This window comes from Leuresthes tenuis, unplaced genomic scaffold (genome assembly GCF_036924035.1).
Source record: "Leuresthes tenuis unplaced genomic scaffold, fLeuTen1.0.hap1 SCAF_3, whole genome shotgun sequence".
Lineage (NCBI taxonomy): Eukaryota > Metazoa > Chordata > Actinopteri > Atheriniformes > Atherinopsidae > Leuresthes > Leuresthes tenuis.
In genome coordinates, this window is record NW_027325357.1 from 18,113,964 (window position 1) to 18,133,084 (window position 19,121).

Genomic DNA, 19,121 nt, shown 5'->3' on the forward strand with positions numbered 1-19,121 from the left:
TAAATCAGCCTTCGGAGAGTTTAGAGTAGTCATTATATCCTCTGCGTGATGATAATAATAATAAAGTGCAACCAATAACTATCTGCAGTATTTATAAATATGTTAACCTTGAAAGTACATGAATTCAACACAGACACAGACACAAAGAATGGCATTCAGTTGTGTCTTCATGCTTTTCCACAAAGCACTTACTGAGTGAAGAGTGAGATTTGAGACATAAATAGAACTGCAGGTGGTGGTGATAAAAGCTGTATGTGCAGTTGAACCTCAAAGGAAAAAGGAAGATTGCACATTCTTTATTACACCATTTTCTGACCTGTCAACAGGGTTAGGGTAAGATTCTGGTGCATTTTCTTTTCTTTCTTTTTTTTAACTCAGTTACATGACAAAACATCAGGGGTCAGAGGTCAGTGTTAGTGTTTGTCCACTGAGGCATGCATCGTTTCAAACTATCTCAGGGATCAATAATTATCAAACACGCTCGTCTAGCTGTGGTGTACCATTGGTGGATTTTTAGGGGTAAAGATGACCAAAAAAACCAATGGGACAGAAAGGCGAAGAGTAATTCGCTTCAAATGCTCACGAGTGCTCAGCATTCGTCTCCACAGAAGCGTGTTTGCAGCGAGGATCAGAGCTGCCTTCAGCGCCCGGCTTGATCTTTGTCTACAAGTCTCTGCAAGTGTGTGCCAAAAATATCAGACAGTATGTCTAATTTAAAGGAAATATGCAGCGGCCTACCCCTGGATCCTTTACCACCCAACCGAGGTAGAGATCCCAATGTGCCACATGCACCTATTCGGACTCCCAACCTCACAGCTGAAGAGGAGCGAGTGAGTAAATGCATAAGAAATACAGTCGTTTTTCAGCGTCTTTGCAACTCAATAGTTTGTAATCAGAGATGCACTCTAATTTAGTTCTTCCAGAGTAGCATTTGATTTGATCTGTGATCAGGGACATTCAGACTTGTGAAACAGAGACGTGGTTGTCATTAATGACCGTATTCCAGTTTTTCTCACCTTTCACTGCTTTGATTGATTTCAAAGCACCTGTGCTGTAGTAAAAACAGCCTTTAAAAAGTAAAGAAAAATACACAATTTGTGGATGTTGTTAAGTAATCGGTGGAAACGGAGTTACTTTGTCATAAAAGATGTCCAACTTGGAAGCAGATTTTTTACATTGTGCCTTAGTCCACTCTGTACTCTGCTTTATTGCATCACATCTGTTCGCTCACCAAAAAAACGGATTATTTTCACAGGTCAAAAGTGATTGCCCAAACTCAGAGCGAGGGCTTCAGTTAATTATTAAGGGTGTCGCAGGGAGAGCTCTGCCTGATGCATAAGAGGGGTGGGAAAAGGAGTAAATGATCTACTCGTGTCTGTCTGACGTCATTTAAACACTGATTCTTTTTTTTGCTAAACCACTGCAAACCCCTCTTCCCTCTAGTTGGCGCTGAGAAATGCCCTGCGCTATTTCCCCCCCTCCCACCATGCAACACTTGCGCCTGAATTTGCTCAAGAGCTGCGGCAGTACGGGCACATATACATGTACCGCTTCTGTCCAACGCTACGGATGAGGTGAGGAGCTCCGATGGGAGTCTGGTTGGGATCTCTGAGGCCAAAAGTGCAATTTGAGTCATACAAACTCAAATATTTGTACATTGACTGATTTTACTTTTTGTTAAAGCACTTCAATAATATTGTACAGGTAGATATTTATAGCTGCGCTGCAAACTTTCAAAGATCACTGGCACAGCTAATATAATGGATATACACGTCAGGTCAAACGTATTTATCTGCTGACATATACAGTCGATCAGGCTGTAAACATCCTAAAGTTCCTTCTTTATACAACGTACAGAAATCTGACACTTGACATTTACTTAAATCTTTCACTCTAATTGCTCAGGATTTCATGCATCTACTTTGTTTTAGAAAAAAGGAGGGACAAAAGAAAGACAAACGTAGTGCCCGATGCTGTAGAAGATGCATCGACATTACACTGTTATGGTGGCAGTTTATTTGCTCCAGCCCACCAGTGAAGTGACTTTTCTTCTCTTCCAAAGAGCTTACCCCATAGATCAGTATCCTTGCCGCACACGTCAAGCAGCGTCCATAATGCTAATGATCATGAACAACCTGGACCCAGCAGTGGCTCAGGTGAGCTTTCTTACACAGCTTCTAACTATGGGATAATAGCTAAGTTCATCAGTCTTTCTGTTTAATTCACTGTCTCTATAGCAGCTAAATCTTTCCTCATCCTGCAGTTTCCCCAGGAGCTGGTCACCTACGGTGGGAATGGACAGGTATTTAGCAACTGGGCCCAGGTAAGCCCTTAGTTTCTTGTATCTTTGATATGTTATGAACCCTAAACATGTGCATATTAAAGTTTGGTGTCTGTATGTGTTTGTGTGAGTGCAGTTCCGCCTTGTAATGCACTACCTGAGTGAGATGACAGGGGAACAAACTCTGGTGATGTACAGTGGACATCCCATGGGCTTGTTCCCCAGCCTGCCTTCCTCACCTCGCGCCATCATCACAAACGGCATGGTAACTGCTCAAAAAACACATCTGCCTTCATAAAGTCACACAGACACACATGAGAGACTCACTGTTGTTGTTTTTTCCCCTCCTTTCTTTAATCAGGTTATTCCAAATTACTCCTCCAGAGATCAATATGAGAAGATGTTCGCGCTTGGTGTAACAATGTAAGTTTTTTCAAGGTGTGAAATCTGAAAATGAAGCTGTGTTTATGCAGGTGTTAAGTGTGAACTTTGTGCTGTTGTTGTGTGTATACAGGTACGGGCAAATGACAGCAGGCAGTTACTGCTACATTGGGCCTCAAGGGATTGTTCATGGCACTCTGGTTTGACTAACCTTAACACACACCATATCCCTCAAATAAAACACGACACTAATGTGGGTTGTAGCACGTGTTTCTTGTTTCACGTTGTATGTTTCTGTGTGGCTCTTTTTGTAGCTGACAGTGCTGAATGCAGGCCGGCGGTACCTGGGCACTGATGACTTGAGGGGGCGTGTCTTTGTGACCTCTGGCCTGGGTGGCATGAGTGGGGCTCAGGCCAAAGCTGCCGTCATCGCCGGCTGCGTTGGTGTGATTGCTGAGGTCAGCCAGTTTCCAATCATTTCCCCTTATTAGTCACAGCTGAATGAGCAAAAATGGAGGAAGCGCTGTGTGTTTATGTGATTTGGAGAGTTTGATTTGTGTGTAGGTGGATGAAGTTCCTCTGAGAAAGAGACATGAGCAGGGCTGGCTGATGGAAGTCACCAGCAGTTTGGAGCACTGCATTAAACGCATCAGGTAACAGAGAAGAAATTACTGTAAAATTCAATTTTGAAGGAACATACAAATCTTTATGAAATAGTTCAAAGCTCATCAATTATACAGTCAATGACATTGATTTTGTTGATATGACATCATCAAGTGTGAGATGGAGTAAGTAGTCAGACTCTGTGTTATGATATTGTCACTTGAGCTCTGGTGCATCTTACTTCTAGCCGTGGTCCATAAGATGCTTTTACCTAGTCCTAGTTTAATCATTTGGACATTATTAACAAGACAAAAACGTGAATATATGGTCTCACACTCGATGGCGTGTTGGAGAGTTAAAATCAGGCCATCAAGTTGAGAGAGTTGCCCATAGACCTGCACAACAGGGTATTTTTCCAACAAACAGATCTGGCAAAGGATTGCAGAAAACCTCTCCAGCCTTCAAAGTCTAATAAAAAAAAATCTTCCATCATTACAAAGTAGAAACGCTCATCAGGGCACCACTCAACCAATCAGCCTTTATGAGAGAGTGTCCTGAGAGAAACCATTCTTCACTAAAAGGCCTACTTCAGTCTATTGGGAGTTTGCCAAATATGTGACCGCAATTCCAAACAATGTGTGTGGAGGAAAACAGGCAGTGAGCATCACTTCATTAATACCTTTCCGACAGTCACATATGACAGCGGCAGCTTCAGCCTGTAGGGATGTTTTTCCGCAACAAGACTGGAAGATAAACAGCATAAAGAGAAAGGAAAACACTGAGCAATATTTTCCAAACTTTTCCAGAATAGTCAGGATCTGAGGTTGGGAGGAAGGTTAGCTTTTTAACAAGACAACAAACTGAAGCATACCCCTTAGAAAAACTGCAAAAGTCTTGCAGTGTTAAAGCCAGAGTGTGGACCTGAGTTGAGGATAATTGGAGAGAAAATGACCCTGCACTGATGACTCCAACATGACTGAAACTGAACATTTCTTCCAAGAAAAGTGGGCAGGAATTGGCAGGAAACCTCCTGCTAAAAGGTGTTTCAAGTTTGTAGAATTATTCTTATAAAAAACTATTTAAAGAAGCAGGCGAAGAGGCCAAATGCTAATATAAATTTGATGCCCTAATGTAGTCTTGACTGCTTAAGCCTGCTTGGGCTTGGTTTTTATGGAGAGCTGTCTGTAACTCAAGATTTATCTTGAACGCAACACAATGGGAAAAAGTTCTGAAAATGTTTCCAATGCATTGTTAGTACTGTGCCTGAGAAATGAATTGTCTCTATGTTTAGCATCCAAACGTTCTTCTAAATTCTAAAGAAAATCATGAAAACCAGCAATTATTATCTCATCTTATAGAGAGGCCAAGAGCTCCAAGACTCCTCTCAGTCTGGGTTACCATGGCAATGTCATTGATTTGTGGTGAGTAAACTGTGAAAGTTGCACCCAAAGAACCCAAGTCTGCAGCCACAGACTTTGTTTGTGTGATTGGATTGTTACTGAAATATTTGTGATATTTTTACCTGCCTGATCAGGGAGAAGCTCCTGTTGGAGTTTGAGAAAACAGGAGAGCTCCTGGTGGATCTGGGCTCAGATCAGACCTCACTGCACAACCCATACAACGGAGGCTACTACCCAGTCCCGCTCAGCTTCCGTCAGGCCAACCAGCTCATGTCGACTGATCCTGGCCGATTCCGAAACATTGTCCAAGAGAGGTAAGTTCACTCTCAGAGCTGAACAGTTTGTTGCACTGTTTGAGCTATAATACACTGGTTTATTTAGAGACAGCGAATAACGTGTTTTCATATCATCACAGCCTCAGAAGACATATAAAGGCTATCAACAAGTTGTCCGATGCAGGTATGTTCTTCTGGGATTATGGCAATGCTTTCCTCCTGGAGGCCCAAAGAGCTGGTGAGTCATTTAACAACACTAACCCCTACACAAAAAAATAATAACAATCGGTACCATTCGATCTGCATTAGAATAACAATAAATCAAAATATGTGTATTTTTTAATATAGGTGCAGAGGTTAAAAAAGTAGATGGAGGAGCAACAGAATTTCGTTATCCCTCTTATGTTCAGCACATCATGGGGTGAGACATTTGCATTTCATTCTATGAAGCATTGATCCAGCAGCATTGATGCATCTCGTTAATCTTATTTTATGTTTATCAGCAGGCAAAAAACTGTGATAAATCTAGAAAAAGCTCACAAGTGATGGGCCAATGAACTTCTGTCGGGAATGACCTTTCTGCTCTTTATCTGTAGGGATATTTTCTCGCTGGGCTTTGGGCCATTTCGCTGGGTGTGCACATCGGGTGATCCCCAAGATCTGGCCGTAACGGACGACATTGCTGCAACTGTTCTGGAGGAAATCAGCGCCAATGTCTCAGCTCATATCAAACAGCAGTACAATGACAACATCCGCTGGATCAGAGAGGCTGGAAAACACAAAATGGTCAGCTTTCTGCGCTCTTTCAGGGCAAATCTCACAAATGAAAAGCTATAGTTTTAGCTACAATTCCTGATTTCATCTTGTTTAGGTTGTGGGATCCCAAGCCCGGATTCTTTACTCTGACCAGAGAGGGAGAGTCCGCATTGCTTTGGCTATCAACCAGGCCATTGCTGATGGAAGAGTTTCAGTATGAGGATGAATTGCTCGATAAGATTGTTTCACAGTTACTGCTATCAGCATGTCACCTTTTCAGAGGAGTCTCAGCAGTCTATTTTATTGTTATTCATGTTTAGGCACCGGTGGTTATAAGCAGAGACCATCATGATGTCAGCGGCACAGACAGCCCCTTCAGGGAGACCTCTAATGTATACGATGGTTCTGCTTTCTGTGCAGGTATGTGGTTGGCTTTAAAACTAAGTAAACAAACCAAATATAGTTAACATAAACAAAGACCTCACAGATCCTACTTTCTGACAATGATTAATTGAATTTGACAAACTAAAATGCCTAGAAGGAACACATAAAACACATTTTGAAACTATCCTCCAAGTTTTCAGCGAAGACAGATGAAAGTACCGGTGATCTGTGATTGTGTATTTGCCCAAAAACTGGCCTTGGTTGTGACCACCCCCGTTTTTTAATTTGTTGCCTTTGTGCATGTTATTGAAATGCATCAGACGTAATGTGACAAGGCAACTTACAGCAAACAATGGCTCCTCGTTGCAGACATGGCAGTCCAGAACTTTGTTGGCGATGCGTTCAGAGGTGCCACGTGGGTCGCTCTTCACAATGGTGGTGGTGTTGGCTGGTGAGACTGACCGGTCATATTCAGTCAATCTGAATCTATGTGACTGTGGCTCACTTCACTTTAACTATGATTGTATCCCGCCTACAGGGGAGAGGTAATGAATGGTGGATTTGGTTTGCTTCTGGATGGCTCAGAGGAGGCAGCTCGACGTGCCAGTCTGATGCTCAACTGGGACGTCTCCAATGGGGTGAGAGTGCTGAAGCGGAAGCAGCTTGATAGATGCCAGCCTCCCTGAGCACTCATCGTTTGTTCAGGCTGCAGATGACTGCTGGTTGACAGCCATCTGTGTGGTTATTTGTTGCAGGTGGCTCGTCGTTGCTGGTCTGGAAACTCAAATGCCTATGAGACCATCCAGCGCACCATGGAGGAGAACAGGCAACTGCGTGTCACCATGCCCTTTCCCGTGCAGGACGAGCATGTGCTGGACCGTGCCCTGCAGGGCTAGCTAACACTTCAGCTCTGTTCAACCAGCCAGCAACTTACAGCCACACAGCCAAGAAAGTCTGCAGCTGTAATCACATCAGTATATTTATCTAAATGAGGCCTTATCCAACAGTCCAAATTGTACACAATGAGAAATCACTCACAAAGACAGCTTAATACACTGAAAACCAGTAATAAATAAAGTTTTATACCTGCTCTTTATTACTAATCAAATCAGTGGTGAATGTTGCATAAACTGTCTGCCATAAAAATGCAAAGCAAACCTTGATATTTTGCTCGACTGTTAAAGGTGCAATATGCAAGTCTTTTGATTGAAAAAAAAATCCATTACTGCTGACAATCTAACCTCAGAATCCTGCACCTAGACAACTCCACTATCTTGGACTGCAGCTTTTCTGTTCTGCAGCCATAGTCCACTCAGCATAGCAGCATGTGGACCAGTTCTTCACCTCCAGAACACGCTCGCCGGCTGATGGTGAACTCTATGCGAGAGACAAAAGTTTTGTTAAAGAAACGACTATAACAGCATCCTGATCAGCCCACAGGAAGGAAAACACAAGAGGGGGCCAAGATGTGGTTAGCAGCGACTTAACTTTTGAAATATGCCTGTACAGTGCTTTTAATAATTTCTTATGCAACAGTGTACTTTATTTTTTGTGATGAAAATAAAAATTCAAGCCTGTATGAATTATCAAACCTCCATGAGTTATTTGTGTATTAATAATCTTTTTAACTAGTTTGTCAAATAGGGTACAAAATGTCAGTGACACATCTATGACGGAGAATTGTGCCTAAACAAGCTGTAGCTCTACACTCACAACAGATAAATACTTAAGTGCCCACTAACAGGAAGCCAAAGCCTGTTTGATTGCATCTTATAGCAGCTTTAATGTTGTTGATTCTGTACTCAGCGGCACAATTTTTCCACTTGATGCTTATTAGTTTCCAGAGAGCACATGGGCAGGAAACCAGAGACAAATCATTGATGGAATCACAGTGTCGGTTTAAAATGAACGTAATCCAATAAAGGCTTCTTGAGAGAATAGTAACTATAAAAGGAGGAGTCCTCCGTCTGTTCAAACATTCCAAATGCCTCTGTCTATAAGGCTGCTGGCAGCATTGTTTATTTATTCATTTGTTTTTATCAGGGGATCAAATTTCTTGTAATCTGGTATTTTGCCGTGTGTCCACTGGTAACCTGTCGTGCGCCTTTACGCGTGCTTGTTCCTTTAAGAAGACTGTGAATGGTGAATGAACTTGAGCCTTTCAGCGCTGACGTAAATGGGGTTGGAGGGGTTGGCGTTCCCTGAAGAGAGGCAGATAACCATGATGAGGACCAGAAAAGGGTAACAGAGTTTTTTCGGCGCTTTTTAATGTATTGGGTTTTTTTCTCCGCCATTCTATTCAGTGTTTTAAGTTGGAATCTTCAATAGTTGTCTGCGCCAACATAACGGTACCGCTCAAATCTCCGCCCTTTTCAGTGCGCAAGGGAGGATTTACAGATAAAATATAGCTACCTTATTTTCCTTGTATAGTAACTGTGGGTAGAAATTAGTCGCAAGGTAAGAAAGTGTCCTGAATGGATCAGGATGACACTGGATAATTGCTGTGGGAAATACTGGTGAGATTACGTCTGCAGCAATTGCCGCTTTTAGTGAAAAAAATGCATCACAACCAGGAGGAGCGATCGGGAAATCCAGGCTCTGCGCAGCACGGGACAGTGCTCAACAATGACTCCATCAGCCTGGGGAGCAGTGTAGACAGCGGCCTCACTGACCTCCTGCCACCCGCTTACTTTAAACTGGAGTTCAGGAGACATGCAGTGACAGATGATTATAAAATAACATCTCAGGTTCTTGGTCTGGGAATCAATGGCAAAGTGCTGGAGTGTTACTGCAAGAAAACAGGGGAAAAGTGTGCCCTCAAGGTGTGTATGTCCGCGTGTTACTTTAATTATCCTTTTGATGGACATTTGCAGGGCTTCTGTCATTGGAAAGAAGACATGCATTATTCGTGTCTCCTTTTACTTTGTGGTCCACACGTTCAATGGTACCTTAAACTATAAATCTGTTTCCAATATGATGTGAAGTTTGGTGATGTTTTGCATATGTATGCGTGATTGTATCATTAGATATCAATTCAGCCCTGAATAAATGAAGCAGTAATCCAAAAGCAAATCTGGCTCTGAGCTACCCAGACATTCTGTCTGGGATGCTGTGACACAGTTTCCTTTCTGTTTTGATGACTGTTGTGTAGACAGTGCTCTGCTTTGTGATTATATTACATAAGAAAGAATGCCTCTGCCATTCAGCATAATTAAAATCGACATTTTTCTCTGATCTACTCAACAGTAAGTATTCAAAATTCAACTCATGGTATGTGCTGTAAGAAACTAAATCAATAAACAGCTGGCTGTAGGGTTGCAGCAAAGTCCTAGGAAAATAAACAGGAAGAGCTGGCCTATGACTGCCTCCACATGTTTTCTTTGGAAGGTCTTTGGAGGTAAGCCACAACCAAACAGGTTATGATGAAATGTTAAGAGATAACCCTTTCTTGGTAAGCAGGCATGTTTGAGTGACGATGATGTCATCTGTGCTTTGAGGTTTTTTAGTGCAAAGTCACACATATCTAACACTTACATTTCAGACACCTTCCTCCTCATCCAGCCCCCAGAATGGATTGTGATGTGCATAAGGATATGGCTCCTGAGGAAGACAGGATACCCTTACCAGCAGCACTTTGTCTTATATAATGTTACTGGATTCACTCTTAAAATATTTAGTTTCAATGTTTATCTGTAGATTTTCTGCGGTAGATGAATCTACTCGTGTAGATGTAAAGCATTGCATCTTGATGAATGTAATATGTATAGAATTCTCCGCTAAAACGTTTTTGGTTTTTTTGGTATGTTGTAACAGATTCTATACGACACTCCTAAAGCCAGACGGGAGGTTGAGCTGCACTGGCGAGTGTCTGGAGGCCCCCATATTGTTCGAATCCTAAGCCTGTATGAAAACATGCATCAGGGGAAGAAATGTCTGCTCATTGTGATGGAATGGTGAGCATCACCGGCTCTTCATTATTTATTGTCTGCATTTTCATACCTTGTATCCTTTTTGAAAAATTTATCCGAAACACATCCGGAAGTTCAGTGAGAAATAGGCCAGCAATTATAAGGCCAGAGACACTTGGAGAAATTCTGAGATGTAAGAGTTATCTTACCAGAACCAGAATAAGTTTTGAAAAATAAGAAATGTAAACCCGAGAGTAGACAAGAGTCTCATAATGAGTCTGTGATACTGTAACTGCAACCAAAAATGATCTAGTATCAACATAGAGAAGCTAGAACAGGAGAAACATGTGGAAAAAAGGTTTAGTGATAGCGATATTCTGAATAAAATCAAAAACCTACCAAAACTCAGTTTCAACCACTTGCACAGATAAAAACTGATCAGCAAAAAATGTCCTGGCAAAACTTTCACCCGTTTCACTCACATGAAACCTTTTTTTTTCTCACCTTTTCTCAAGTCATAAACACCAAAGTCACTGACAATTAATGTTCAATTTACCTTTGTCTATTCATTGATTAAACATTGAGCTTTACACGTTTGAAAATTGTTTAAAAAAAAAAGGTCATCACACCCTCTTAAAGCAGGGGATAAGAATGTTTTTCTTTTTTTCTTTTTCTCCAACCAACAGTTCAAAAGTCAAATTTTAGTTAGTTAAGTTCAGTAGAACATATTACCAGTAACCTAACAGCTGTTTTAAACACTATGAAAAGTGACACATCACTTATCTGAGAAGGATGCCGTAATGACACAGAAATAGCAGCTTCATTATAAGCTGCATATTCAGATAAATCTCACGTTTTATTTTAATTTTAAAAAACACAAACTTTGACCTGCCACCACCGTCAGTGCATTTACATCTTACGCCTTATATCTAATTCATAGTCCAAAACCATCGAAATGTAATCATGTAAACTCCACATTTGGGTGGATTTGTTTTTTTAAATATCTGGACGTGCTTAAGTCATCTGAGTCTACCTTTGCTGGGAGGACTTGACTCATCTGAACAGTAAATAGAGAGGCACAAGGACTTTGCAAAAAAAATGAAAATAGCATGATTCTAGTTGAGAACTGTGTCCGCTTGGCAAGGATACCCTCACTGTCCCACTTCTGATCTCTTTGCCAATCTTGTCTCAGCATGGAGGGAGGAGAGCTGTTCAGTCGCATTCAGGCCAGAGGGGACCAGGCCTTCACAGAGAGAGGTGGGTCAGAGCTCATGTGTCACGGTCTCATGTTTGTGTTGTGATATTTGTCTTCATATCTATCTGTTTTATGTCCATCAGAGGTGTCAGAGATCATGCATGACATCGGCACAGCCATAGAGTACCTCCACCACATGGACATTGCTCACAGAGACGTTAAGGTACTATTTCTGTCTAAATTAGTCCTCACAGTAAAATTTAGAAGAGTTTCCAGTTATCTGCTTCTGTTTGTTATATTTTCCTCTTTGTCATTCATACCGCAGCCTGAAAACCTGCTCTATACTACCAAGGAGAGTAACGCTACTCTAAAATTGACTGACTTCGGATTTGCAAAGGAGACAACACTGCACAACTCCCTCCAAACCCCCTGTTACACTCCATACTATGTTGGTGAGTGTTGGCTGTAATGTTTTGAAACTTGCTATCACAGTCCTGGTATTTGATTGGGTTGCTTTCATTCAGTTTATGTTGTCTTTGCCTTGGTGTATCTTCCATCATGCACACTTTTCTGTGTTTTTTTTTCTGTTTGTCATCCAGCACCAGAAGTGCTTGGGCCAGAAAAATATGACAAGTCATGTGACATGTGGTCTCTGGGGGTAATCATGTACATTTTGTGAGTATCATTTGTATCTGTAACTTATTCAACTTAATGATATATTTATATCTCCTAATCAATTGTGACAGGACACTTTCTCTTCTCGTCTCCTCTTCTGGTTCTGTTCTCTTTAGACTGTGTGGATTCCCTCCATTCTACTCAAACACAGGTCAGGCCATCTCTCCAGGCATGAAACAGAGGATCAGGTTGGGCCAATATGAATTTCCTAATCCTGAGTGGGCTGACGTTTCCGAGGAAGGTCAGGCTTTGAACATGAACTATAAATCTAACAACAAAAACATACTAAATATACACACCTATAAAATTACACCAAAAGAAGAAAAAAAAAAGTCCTGAATGAATATGGTACTGACTCATTCATTGAGCCACATTAACTATGGAATGGAATGAGTAGTTTTGTGTTGACTGTTTGCTCTGGTGTGTGGGTTTTGAAACACACTAAAACATTTCCAGAATACAACAACTTTTAGAGCTTTGCAAAATTCAAACAGTTTTGCTTGAAATCAGCGGAGATAAAACTGTAACATAAACCTGCATTAATGTGGATGCACATTAACACTAAAGAGCTGTTGGGTTGTTTAATTAGGTTTTTATTCCATGTCCCTGCAGCCAAACAGCTCATCATTCAGCTACTGAAGACAGACCCGAGTGAGAGAATGACCATTGGACAGTTCATGAACCATCCTTGGATTAGTGTAAGTGAATACTTTCCGAGGCTTGTGCTTGTTAACTCACATATTGTTGTTCAGTGTTATCATGGACGTTAATTTTGTACAACAGAAGTCAATGGTGGTGCCTCCAACACCTCTGCACACCTCTCGTGTTTTGATGGAGGACAAGGAGCTGTGGGACGACGTAAAGGTCAGACTGGTTTTAATCTGAATGCGTTTCCAGAATGTGACCACAAGGTGTCAGTAGATCACCAGATCAGATTTACAGGGCGAACTGTTCCAACAGGAGGAAATGACCAGCGCCCTGGCCACAATGCGTGTGGATTATGACCAGGTGAAGATCAAAGACTTGGACACATCCAACAACCCTCTGCTGAAGAGGCGCAAGAGGCCGGTGGCTGGGGGAGCTCACCAAACAGAGGAAGCTGGCAGAGAGGATGGAGAGGGAGGGGTGGGGAGTAACAGTCACAGGGAAGTTGCATTTACGGAAGAACATGGGAAAATGATTACTGGGCGAAAGTGACATAAAAGTCAGAGTAAGCAATAGTTTCCCGCTCACATATCAAATATTGTACTTGTTGTATTAGTTGTTTGTGTCACTGCACTCAATAGTGTAAAGAATTACATTTATTTTTTAACTACTCTAACCAATTGAAATAAATTTTGGTCGTTTTACAATCTTGTTGTGTTGCTTTCTACACAAAAGCTCATTTCACACAAATCATTTAACACCAAGTGACTATTTAAACTGATTTTGGGACGGTGAAGTCAAAGTGAATTTGTTGTAAATGAATGTGTGGAGTTGTTGTAAATGAGAAAATAGTGCACAGAAGTCATGAAGTAACTCTGGGAGTCTGTTATGAAATATGTGTTTGGAACAGGCAAAATCAAGGGACATGTAAGACTTGACAGGTCAAGATGTTAACTTACTTCCTCATTTATCGTTCCTATTACACATTTCCTCTCACTTTAAAAGTCTTCCTCCCTGAAGCGCTGCCAAACCGTTGATGCTGCTTGTCAGTTTTGGCTTCTGGAAAAAAAAAGGAAAACACAAGAGCCTCGGTGAGTAAGTAATCAGCTCTCATAAGAATCATGACGCAGCGTAACTAATTGAAAGGAATTATGGGATTTTATCAGCAAGCCTTATTTCAAAATTTAATTAGTAAAATGGAGTAAACTGAAGGTTACACGGTGGTGTGGTGGTTAGCACCTTTGCCTCACATCAAGAGGATTCTAGGTTCAATCCCCACCTGGGGCCTTTCTGTGTGGATATTCATGTTCTCCCTGTGTATGCGTGGGTTCTGTCCAGGTACTCCGGCTTCCTCCCAGGTTAGGTTAATTGGTGACCCTTGTCCTTAGGAGTGAGTGTGGGCATGTGTGGTTGTTTGTCTCTATGTGGCCCTGTGATGGACTGGAGACCTGTCCAGGGTGTACCCCACCTTTTGCCCGATGACTGCGGGGATAGGCTCCAGCTTCCCCCTGTGACCCGACCGACGGTTTGACAGTATAGAACATGGATGGATGGAGTAAAATGAGTCAATAGTTTTGCTCCAAATGTTGCAGACAGGACTCTGAGTTGCTCTGGAAGTCATCAACGCTGAGATGCTGCTAAGACTGTTGCAGATCAAATCAGATTGGCCAAACAGAGATGTTTGAACACTCATGAAAAGTCACATGAATAGAAACATTCCCAAGAGCTACGTCAGACAGCACCACTACTCCTTGACCATACATCATATGGCTGCCAATAGAGGGGACCTTAAACAGATTTTTTTCTGTGACTCTTGTTCTTTGTTTTGTGATAGCATGGAATAATATGGAAATGGCTTCTGCTGAAAAGGTGTTTTCTGTGAGCAAATATCATTTTGTAATGTAATAAGATCATCTTGGACATCATTCTAAATAACAGGAGTGGTACAATGTTAAAATAATTCAGTATGTCTTTTTGCTACCCAAAGCTTTTGCTGTTTACTGTACAGTACACCACAGCTCATTTGGTTACTGGACGCTACACTGCCTGTGTAGTGACCATGAATTTGCATGGCTAGGCACTACGCTGGAAACATTGCTACTGAAACCAGTCATAAGGATCTGAGTGGATTTGTGTAACTCATTTGGAAAGGAAGCAAGTTTAATGTTGGGACTGTTGGAGTGAGCTGAAGCCAAGTCATGGCGTATAGTTTTACCATTGGTACCGAGGCAATGAGCGATCTCCTCACAATTCGTGAGAAAGGTGTCCTTGTGAGTATGCTGGAACCTCACTGTAAGGTCAGTTCTGTTCATCACTGTCTGTAAAGTACAGTTTGCCTGATTAATCTTTGATTTTCCATGATAATGTACAAATATCTAAAACAGAACAACAGTTCATTTAAAGTGGCTGCCTGTTGCTGACATTTAAAAATAATTTCTGAGTTACGAAATAAATAATCTGTGTGTAGCTATGTTTGCTGTGGTTGTTATCATGTTATCAGCAGCAGCTATCAGAGGAGGCCTTGTGGATGAACAGGCTTTCTGTGAGGGCTGTGATAGATTTATAGTTAGCTGGCTGGCAGATGTTTGTTTGGCCTGGCACAACCACGATACCAGCGCAGGTCCTGTAAAAACATATAATAACAAAACTGTTTAATGCGGCAACTTCTGAAAGGTTCAAATTGAGACATTTAGAATGAAATGAAAATCAAGAAATAGAGAAAATTGTATTAATGCGGTAAACACAAAACAGGCGGGGAACACACACACATGGACCCGGTCGATGGAAAATAAGCATTAGGAACTGTTCTCTTAAAAGTATCTATAAATGATCATTAGCAAAGTACAAGTTAAAGTCAAGTTAAATAGGGAAATAGAACAACATATGTTGTGTAACTATTTTCACCAGATAATAATTAGTATCCAACCAAATCTACACAACGTCACAAATATTCATTGTCAGTTTAATGAAGGAGAACGAACCAAAACCTGAATATTATGATTCCATTCTCAGAACAGTTACATGTCCAGCGTGTGCTCCTTTTAAGGTAGTGAGGTGGAAGAGTTGTTCAAAGGCTTCACGTAAGTAAAATCACCAATGTCACCCTGCTCTATTACCAGTAAAAGTGATGCACTAAAAGTCTTACTTGAAGTAAAGTTACTAAGTATAGTTTTGAAAACAGTACTTAAAGGACAAAATATAAAATGATAAAAAGATATATGTTTTAGGCTGTAATTGATGATTAATGTCTTGTCTTGATCTTTGCTTAATCTGGCCTTTGAAATAATTGAAAAGAAATGCAGCAGGGACTGCATAATTTTGATATTTTTCCAGGAAAAATTAATTATACAATATTCAAGATTGTGTTTGTTCCGTTTTAAACACCATCCAAGTGGGTCAGCTGTGCTTCTGTAGAACATTTGATCTAAGACAAAGCAACAAAAGACATTTAGTCAGATTTCTGTGCACTTTGTCAAAAATCACAAAAGCAAGGATGCAAAACATGCAATATTTTCCTCTAAAACAGAATCAAACACGAAGTATGAAGACTGAAAATATCCACGTTGTTACAGTACTGAAGGGCAACGTGTTGAGGACAAAAAACACTCAGTTATAGTACATTTAACCACAACTAGGATTGACTAGATGTTGCATTTCAATTTACAGAAAATAACTGACTATTAGATAACAAAATGAATCACTGATAAAAGAGGGCTTTGTATGCCAAGGTTTACCTGCACGTTACAGTCCTGAAGTATGAAAGGTTTGATCTCCTGAAGCTCACACAAAGTGTGTGAAAAAAAAAAGTGGATCATCAATTAAAGTGCAACATCATCAACCTCTAAATTGAGGCCACTGGCTCTCTGAGGAGCAGCCTGTCCGCCACGTGGTGCTCTAAAACCGAGCCATAAATGCCTCAGAGGTTATTCTCAGGCACAAGACATGATTTTGGGAAAATACAGATAAAATATATATATACCGATCTGATAATATCTAACACAATTCAGAAGCACTCTGTGAGTATAAGGGAATTTATGTCCAGATTTAACCAGAGCAGAAACAAACTGATTATATGCTCAAAATGAACCACAAGAAAATATTCTTAAACTTTTCTGCTACACGAGACAACAAGATGCTATGTTGAATTCAGGATTTTCCTTTCTGGAAAAAGAAAAGGAGCTTCACTAGAAAAGCTCCTGAGTAGTCGATATAAAACATATCATGAGAAGAATGATTTTAATCTACAATTCAGATGTTTGATTTGTGTGATTGCTGATGTATTTTAGCTAATCAAAACTACAGTAGCACAGCTACTACAGGCCAACGATACCCAGCGTGGGAGACCAAGCTGGCATTATTTAGACTGCGGTGTGATTTGCCTCACTGAGGATTATTCCACAAGGTCCTTCTTCCTGCGTCTCTTCTGCATCAAGGTAAGAGGAACAACGGAGCTGCTTGCTCCACCCACTGAAACGTGCATGCTACTTCCCCTCACTGAAGTGAGGGGCCTTTCTGTTGTCTTCATTTTGTGCGTACAGCCACAACTGCACGTAGGGGACATTTTGTGGTGTTTCCCCTTATTTACAGTTTCCTTTTCTATCAACAAGACTTATTGCTGTTCCTGTGTGTCCCCACGTATAGGTGACTGTTTATAACCACTTTCCCCATTGCTTTTTATCCTTCCTTTAAACACAGCGTGCCAAGTTGCTGTGGGAGCAGGAAGTATACATTCCATTCAAGTACACTGCAGCTCGCCCGTACTTCCATGTTTTCCCTGCAGATGTAAGTCACCCAGTTGAAATATCTGTGTGTGAGTCATGCTCAAGAGATGTGGGTTGGTTTGAGGTGGATTTGCTGTGTTTCCTCAGGTCCACCAGGTCGGCCTAAACTTTGCAAACGAGACTGAGGCGGAGGAATTCCTTCTTGCAGTGGAGACTGTCCAAAGTTAGACTAGTAACAAATCATAGTAACACAGATATCATGTGATATAATATGTGTTTCCTTTCTTGACACGTCAATAAAGCAAAGGGTAAACCCGCTGTCTTTTCTCATTAGTTTCCATTTGCACGTCTTCCATTTGCAGAGAAGACAAATTCAAATGAGGAGAGCCATTTCCCAGTGGATGCACCGTCCACCACAACTCCTATAGCTACATGTTCTGTAAGTCTGATTGTACAGGGAGATATAAAGCTTAACAGAGTGAAACTGCCTCCATAATGCAGTTGAAGTGTAACTATTCCTTCAAAATAACACATCAGTCTATTTCTTGTTGTATCGGCTCAAAGTTTAAAGATCTGGACTCTGCTATGAGGAGGATTTTGATGCAGGCAAGACTCAGCGAGGAAGACCTAAAGGACAAAGATGTTGCAGAGGCTGTTGACTACATCATCAACCAGTTTGGAGGACTGACGGCTGTGCAGAGAGAGTTGAGAAAAAAAGGTATTCTTTTATCAAAAAGTTTTTCATTCCTTATACTTTTCTATATCTTTTGTAAGACCTTGCCTACATATTTGATAGACCCAGTCGCTAAGACACTACCGAGATCTGCAGGGGCGTCCATCTCCCTTGCTTTGCAGAAAGGACCTTTACCGCCAGTCCCCTCCATCAAAAGCTGGACGACCTCTCAGAAGGCAATGCAGGGATCAGACACACCAAACAGAAGACAGCTTGACCCTTGGCACTCTTCTCATCCACCTGCTTCTCCAACAGAAAGAAAAAGAATGAGTTCAAGTTTCAAATATGTAAGAAAACCAGATCTGTGTGAACTCTATAAATCCATATTTTGTAAAGTTTGTGGACTGAAACGGAACTTTATTTGTGGTGATAGGTGAGCAAGTCAGAGGCAAAGGGTGACCTCATCTTGACTGCACTGAAGGAGGTATTCAAACAAAAGCAGATGCTCCAGGCAAACACAAGCAAAGAAGCACATCAACTGTACTCAGATACTGACAATGAGTAGAACCTTTAAGAGAGCTTCAAAAGTTCTGATGCTGGAAATCCTCCACAGCTATGAAAGACAGATGTCTGCTGATGTTCTGTTTCTTTGTCTCTGAGTCTTACACGAGGTCAGGTTAACTGGTCACAAAGACCCTGTGGGAAAAGTTCTTAGTTGTACGGCTATTGACCTATCACAGCTTAGGGATTTACATTTGTACCCTATCGCCTCTAAGTCTTCATTAAGTGCAGCACTGAAATAAACAAAACATGGAGGCTTTACTCTCCCATGCTGTCACAACACTAACTGGATCTAGACTGTCTGTCTTTTTTTGCAAAAAAACAAAAAGAAAATTACAAACAGAACCTTCTTTTTTTCTATTACCAGGACAATTATGCATCATAATGCACATGTATGCTTACCCCGATGTCAAAATGAAACGAGTATAAACTCTGTTACTAGTTTAGTTATGCAAAACTATTACATTGTAAAAAAAATACATGAAATTCCCTCAGTGATATTGGAAAATGTGTTGGAAATGTTTTATCAACACAATTCATAGTGTTTATACCTTCAGTGCTTGACCACAATTAAAATAAATGGTAAAATGGTGCCTGTGAAGGCTCTTTGGACCGGGTGTTGACAGATTTCTTAAAAAGCCAACTGTGCATATGTGGAATGCT

General features: G+C 41.0%; 3 protein-coding genes across 6 annotated transcripts; all 3 read left to right on the plus strand.

Annotated features, from left to right (window-relative positions):
- The first annotated feature begins 489 nt into the window (after window positions 1-489).
- On the plus strand, window positions 490-7,659 carry uroc1 (urocanate hydratase 1). Its single transcript, XM_072382244.1, has 19 exons — window positions 490-830; window positions 1,444-1,574; window positions 2,063-2,156; window positions 2,264-2,323; window positions 2,418-2,546; window positions 2,643-2,704; window positions 2,796-2,862; window positions 2,977-3,120; window positions 3,227-3,315; window positions 4,624-4,686; window positions 4,800-4,979; window positions 5,081-5,178; window positions 5,289-5,361; window positions 5,537-5,726; window positions 5,812-5,910; window positions 6,017-6,116; window positions 6,450-6,531; window positions 6,619-6,718; window positions 6,836-7,659. The coding sequence occupies exons 1-19, from the start codon at window positions 705-707 to the stop codon at window positions 6,974-6,976; spliced, it is 2,028 nt and encodes a 675-aa protein (XP_072238345.1). The 5' UTR covers window positions 490-704; the 3' UTR covers window positions 6,977-7,659.
- A 615-nt stretch (window positions 7,660-8,274) lies between these two features.
- On the plus strand, window positions 8,275-13,210 carry LOC140303478 (MAP kinase-activated protein kinase 2-like). The gene is made up of 10 exons (XM_072382245.1): window positions 8,275-8,902; window positions 9,894-10,033; window positions 11,181-11,245; window positions 11,327-11,406; window positions 11,509-11,635; window positions 11,783-11,858; window positions 11,975-12,099; window positions 12,471-12,556; window positions 12,642-12,722; window positions 12,819-13,210. Exons 1-10 carry the CDS (start codon window positions 8,639-8,641, stop codon window positions 13,053-13,055), a joined length of 1,281 nt encoding a protein of 426 aa, XP_072238346.1. The 5' UTR covers window positions 8,275-8,638; the 3' UTR covers window positions 13,056-13,210.
- A 1,154-nt stretch (window positions 13,211-14,364) lies between these two features.
- Window positions 14,365-18,534, plus strand: LOC140303479 (actin nucleation-promoting factor WASL). Of its 4 annotated transcripts, none has more exons than XR_011915191.1 (5): window positions 14,370-14,800; window positions 16,790-17,285; window positions 17,372-17,663; window positions 17,789-17,942; window positions 18,021-18,252. XR_011915191.1 is itself a non-coding variant. In XM_072382246.1 (5 exons), the coding sequence occupies exons 1-4, from the start codon at window positions 14,702-14,704 to the stop codon at window positions 17,450-17,452; spliced, it is 414 nt and encodes a 137-aa protein (XP_072238347.1). In that variant the 5' UTR covers window positions 14,377-14,701; the 3' UTR covers window positions 17,453-17,663; window positions 17,789-18,252. The 4 variants fall into 4 exon arrangements, 1 of the variants encoding a protein (XP_072238347.1); XR_011915190.1 differs by adding an exon at window positions 18,331-18,534 and having other exon boundaries at window positions 14,377-14,800; window positions 17,789-18,244; XM_072382246.1 differs by having other exon boundaries at window positions 14,377-14,800; window positions 16,790-16,936; window positions 17,199-17,285; window positions 17,789-18,252.
- Window positions 18,535-19,121: the final 587 nt, after the last annotated feature.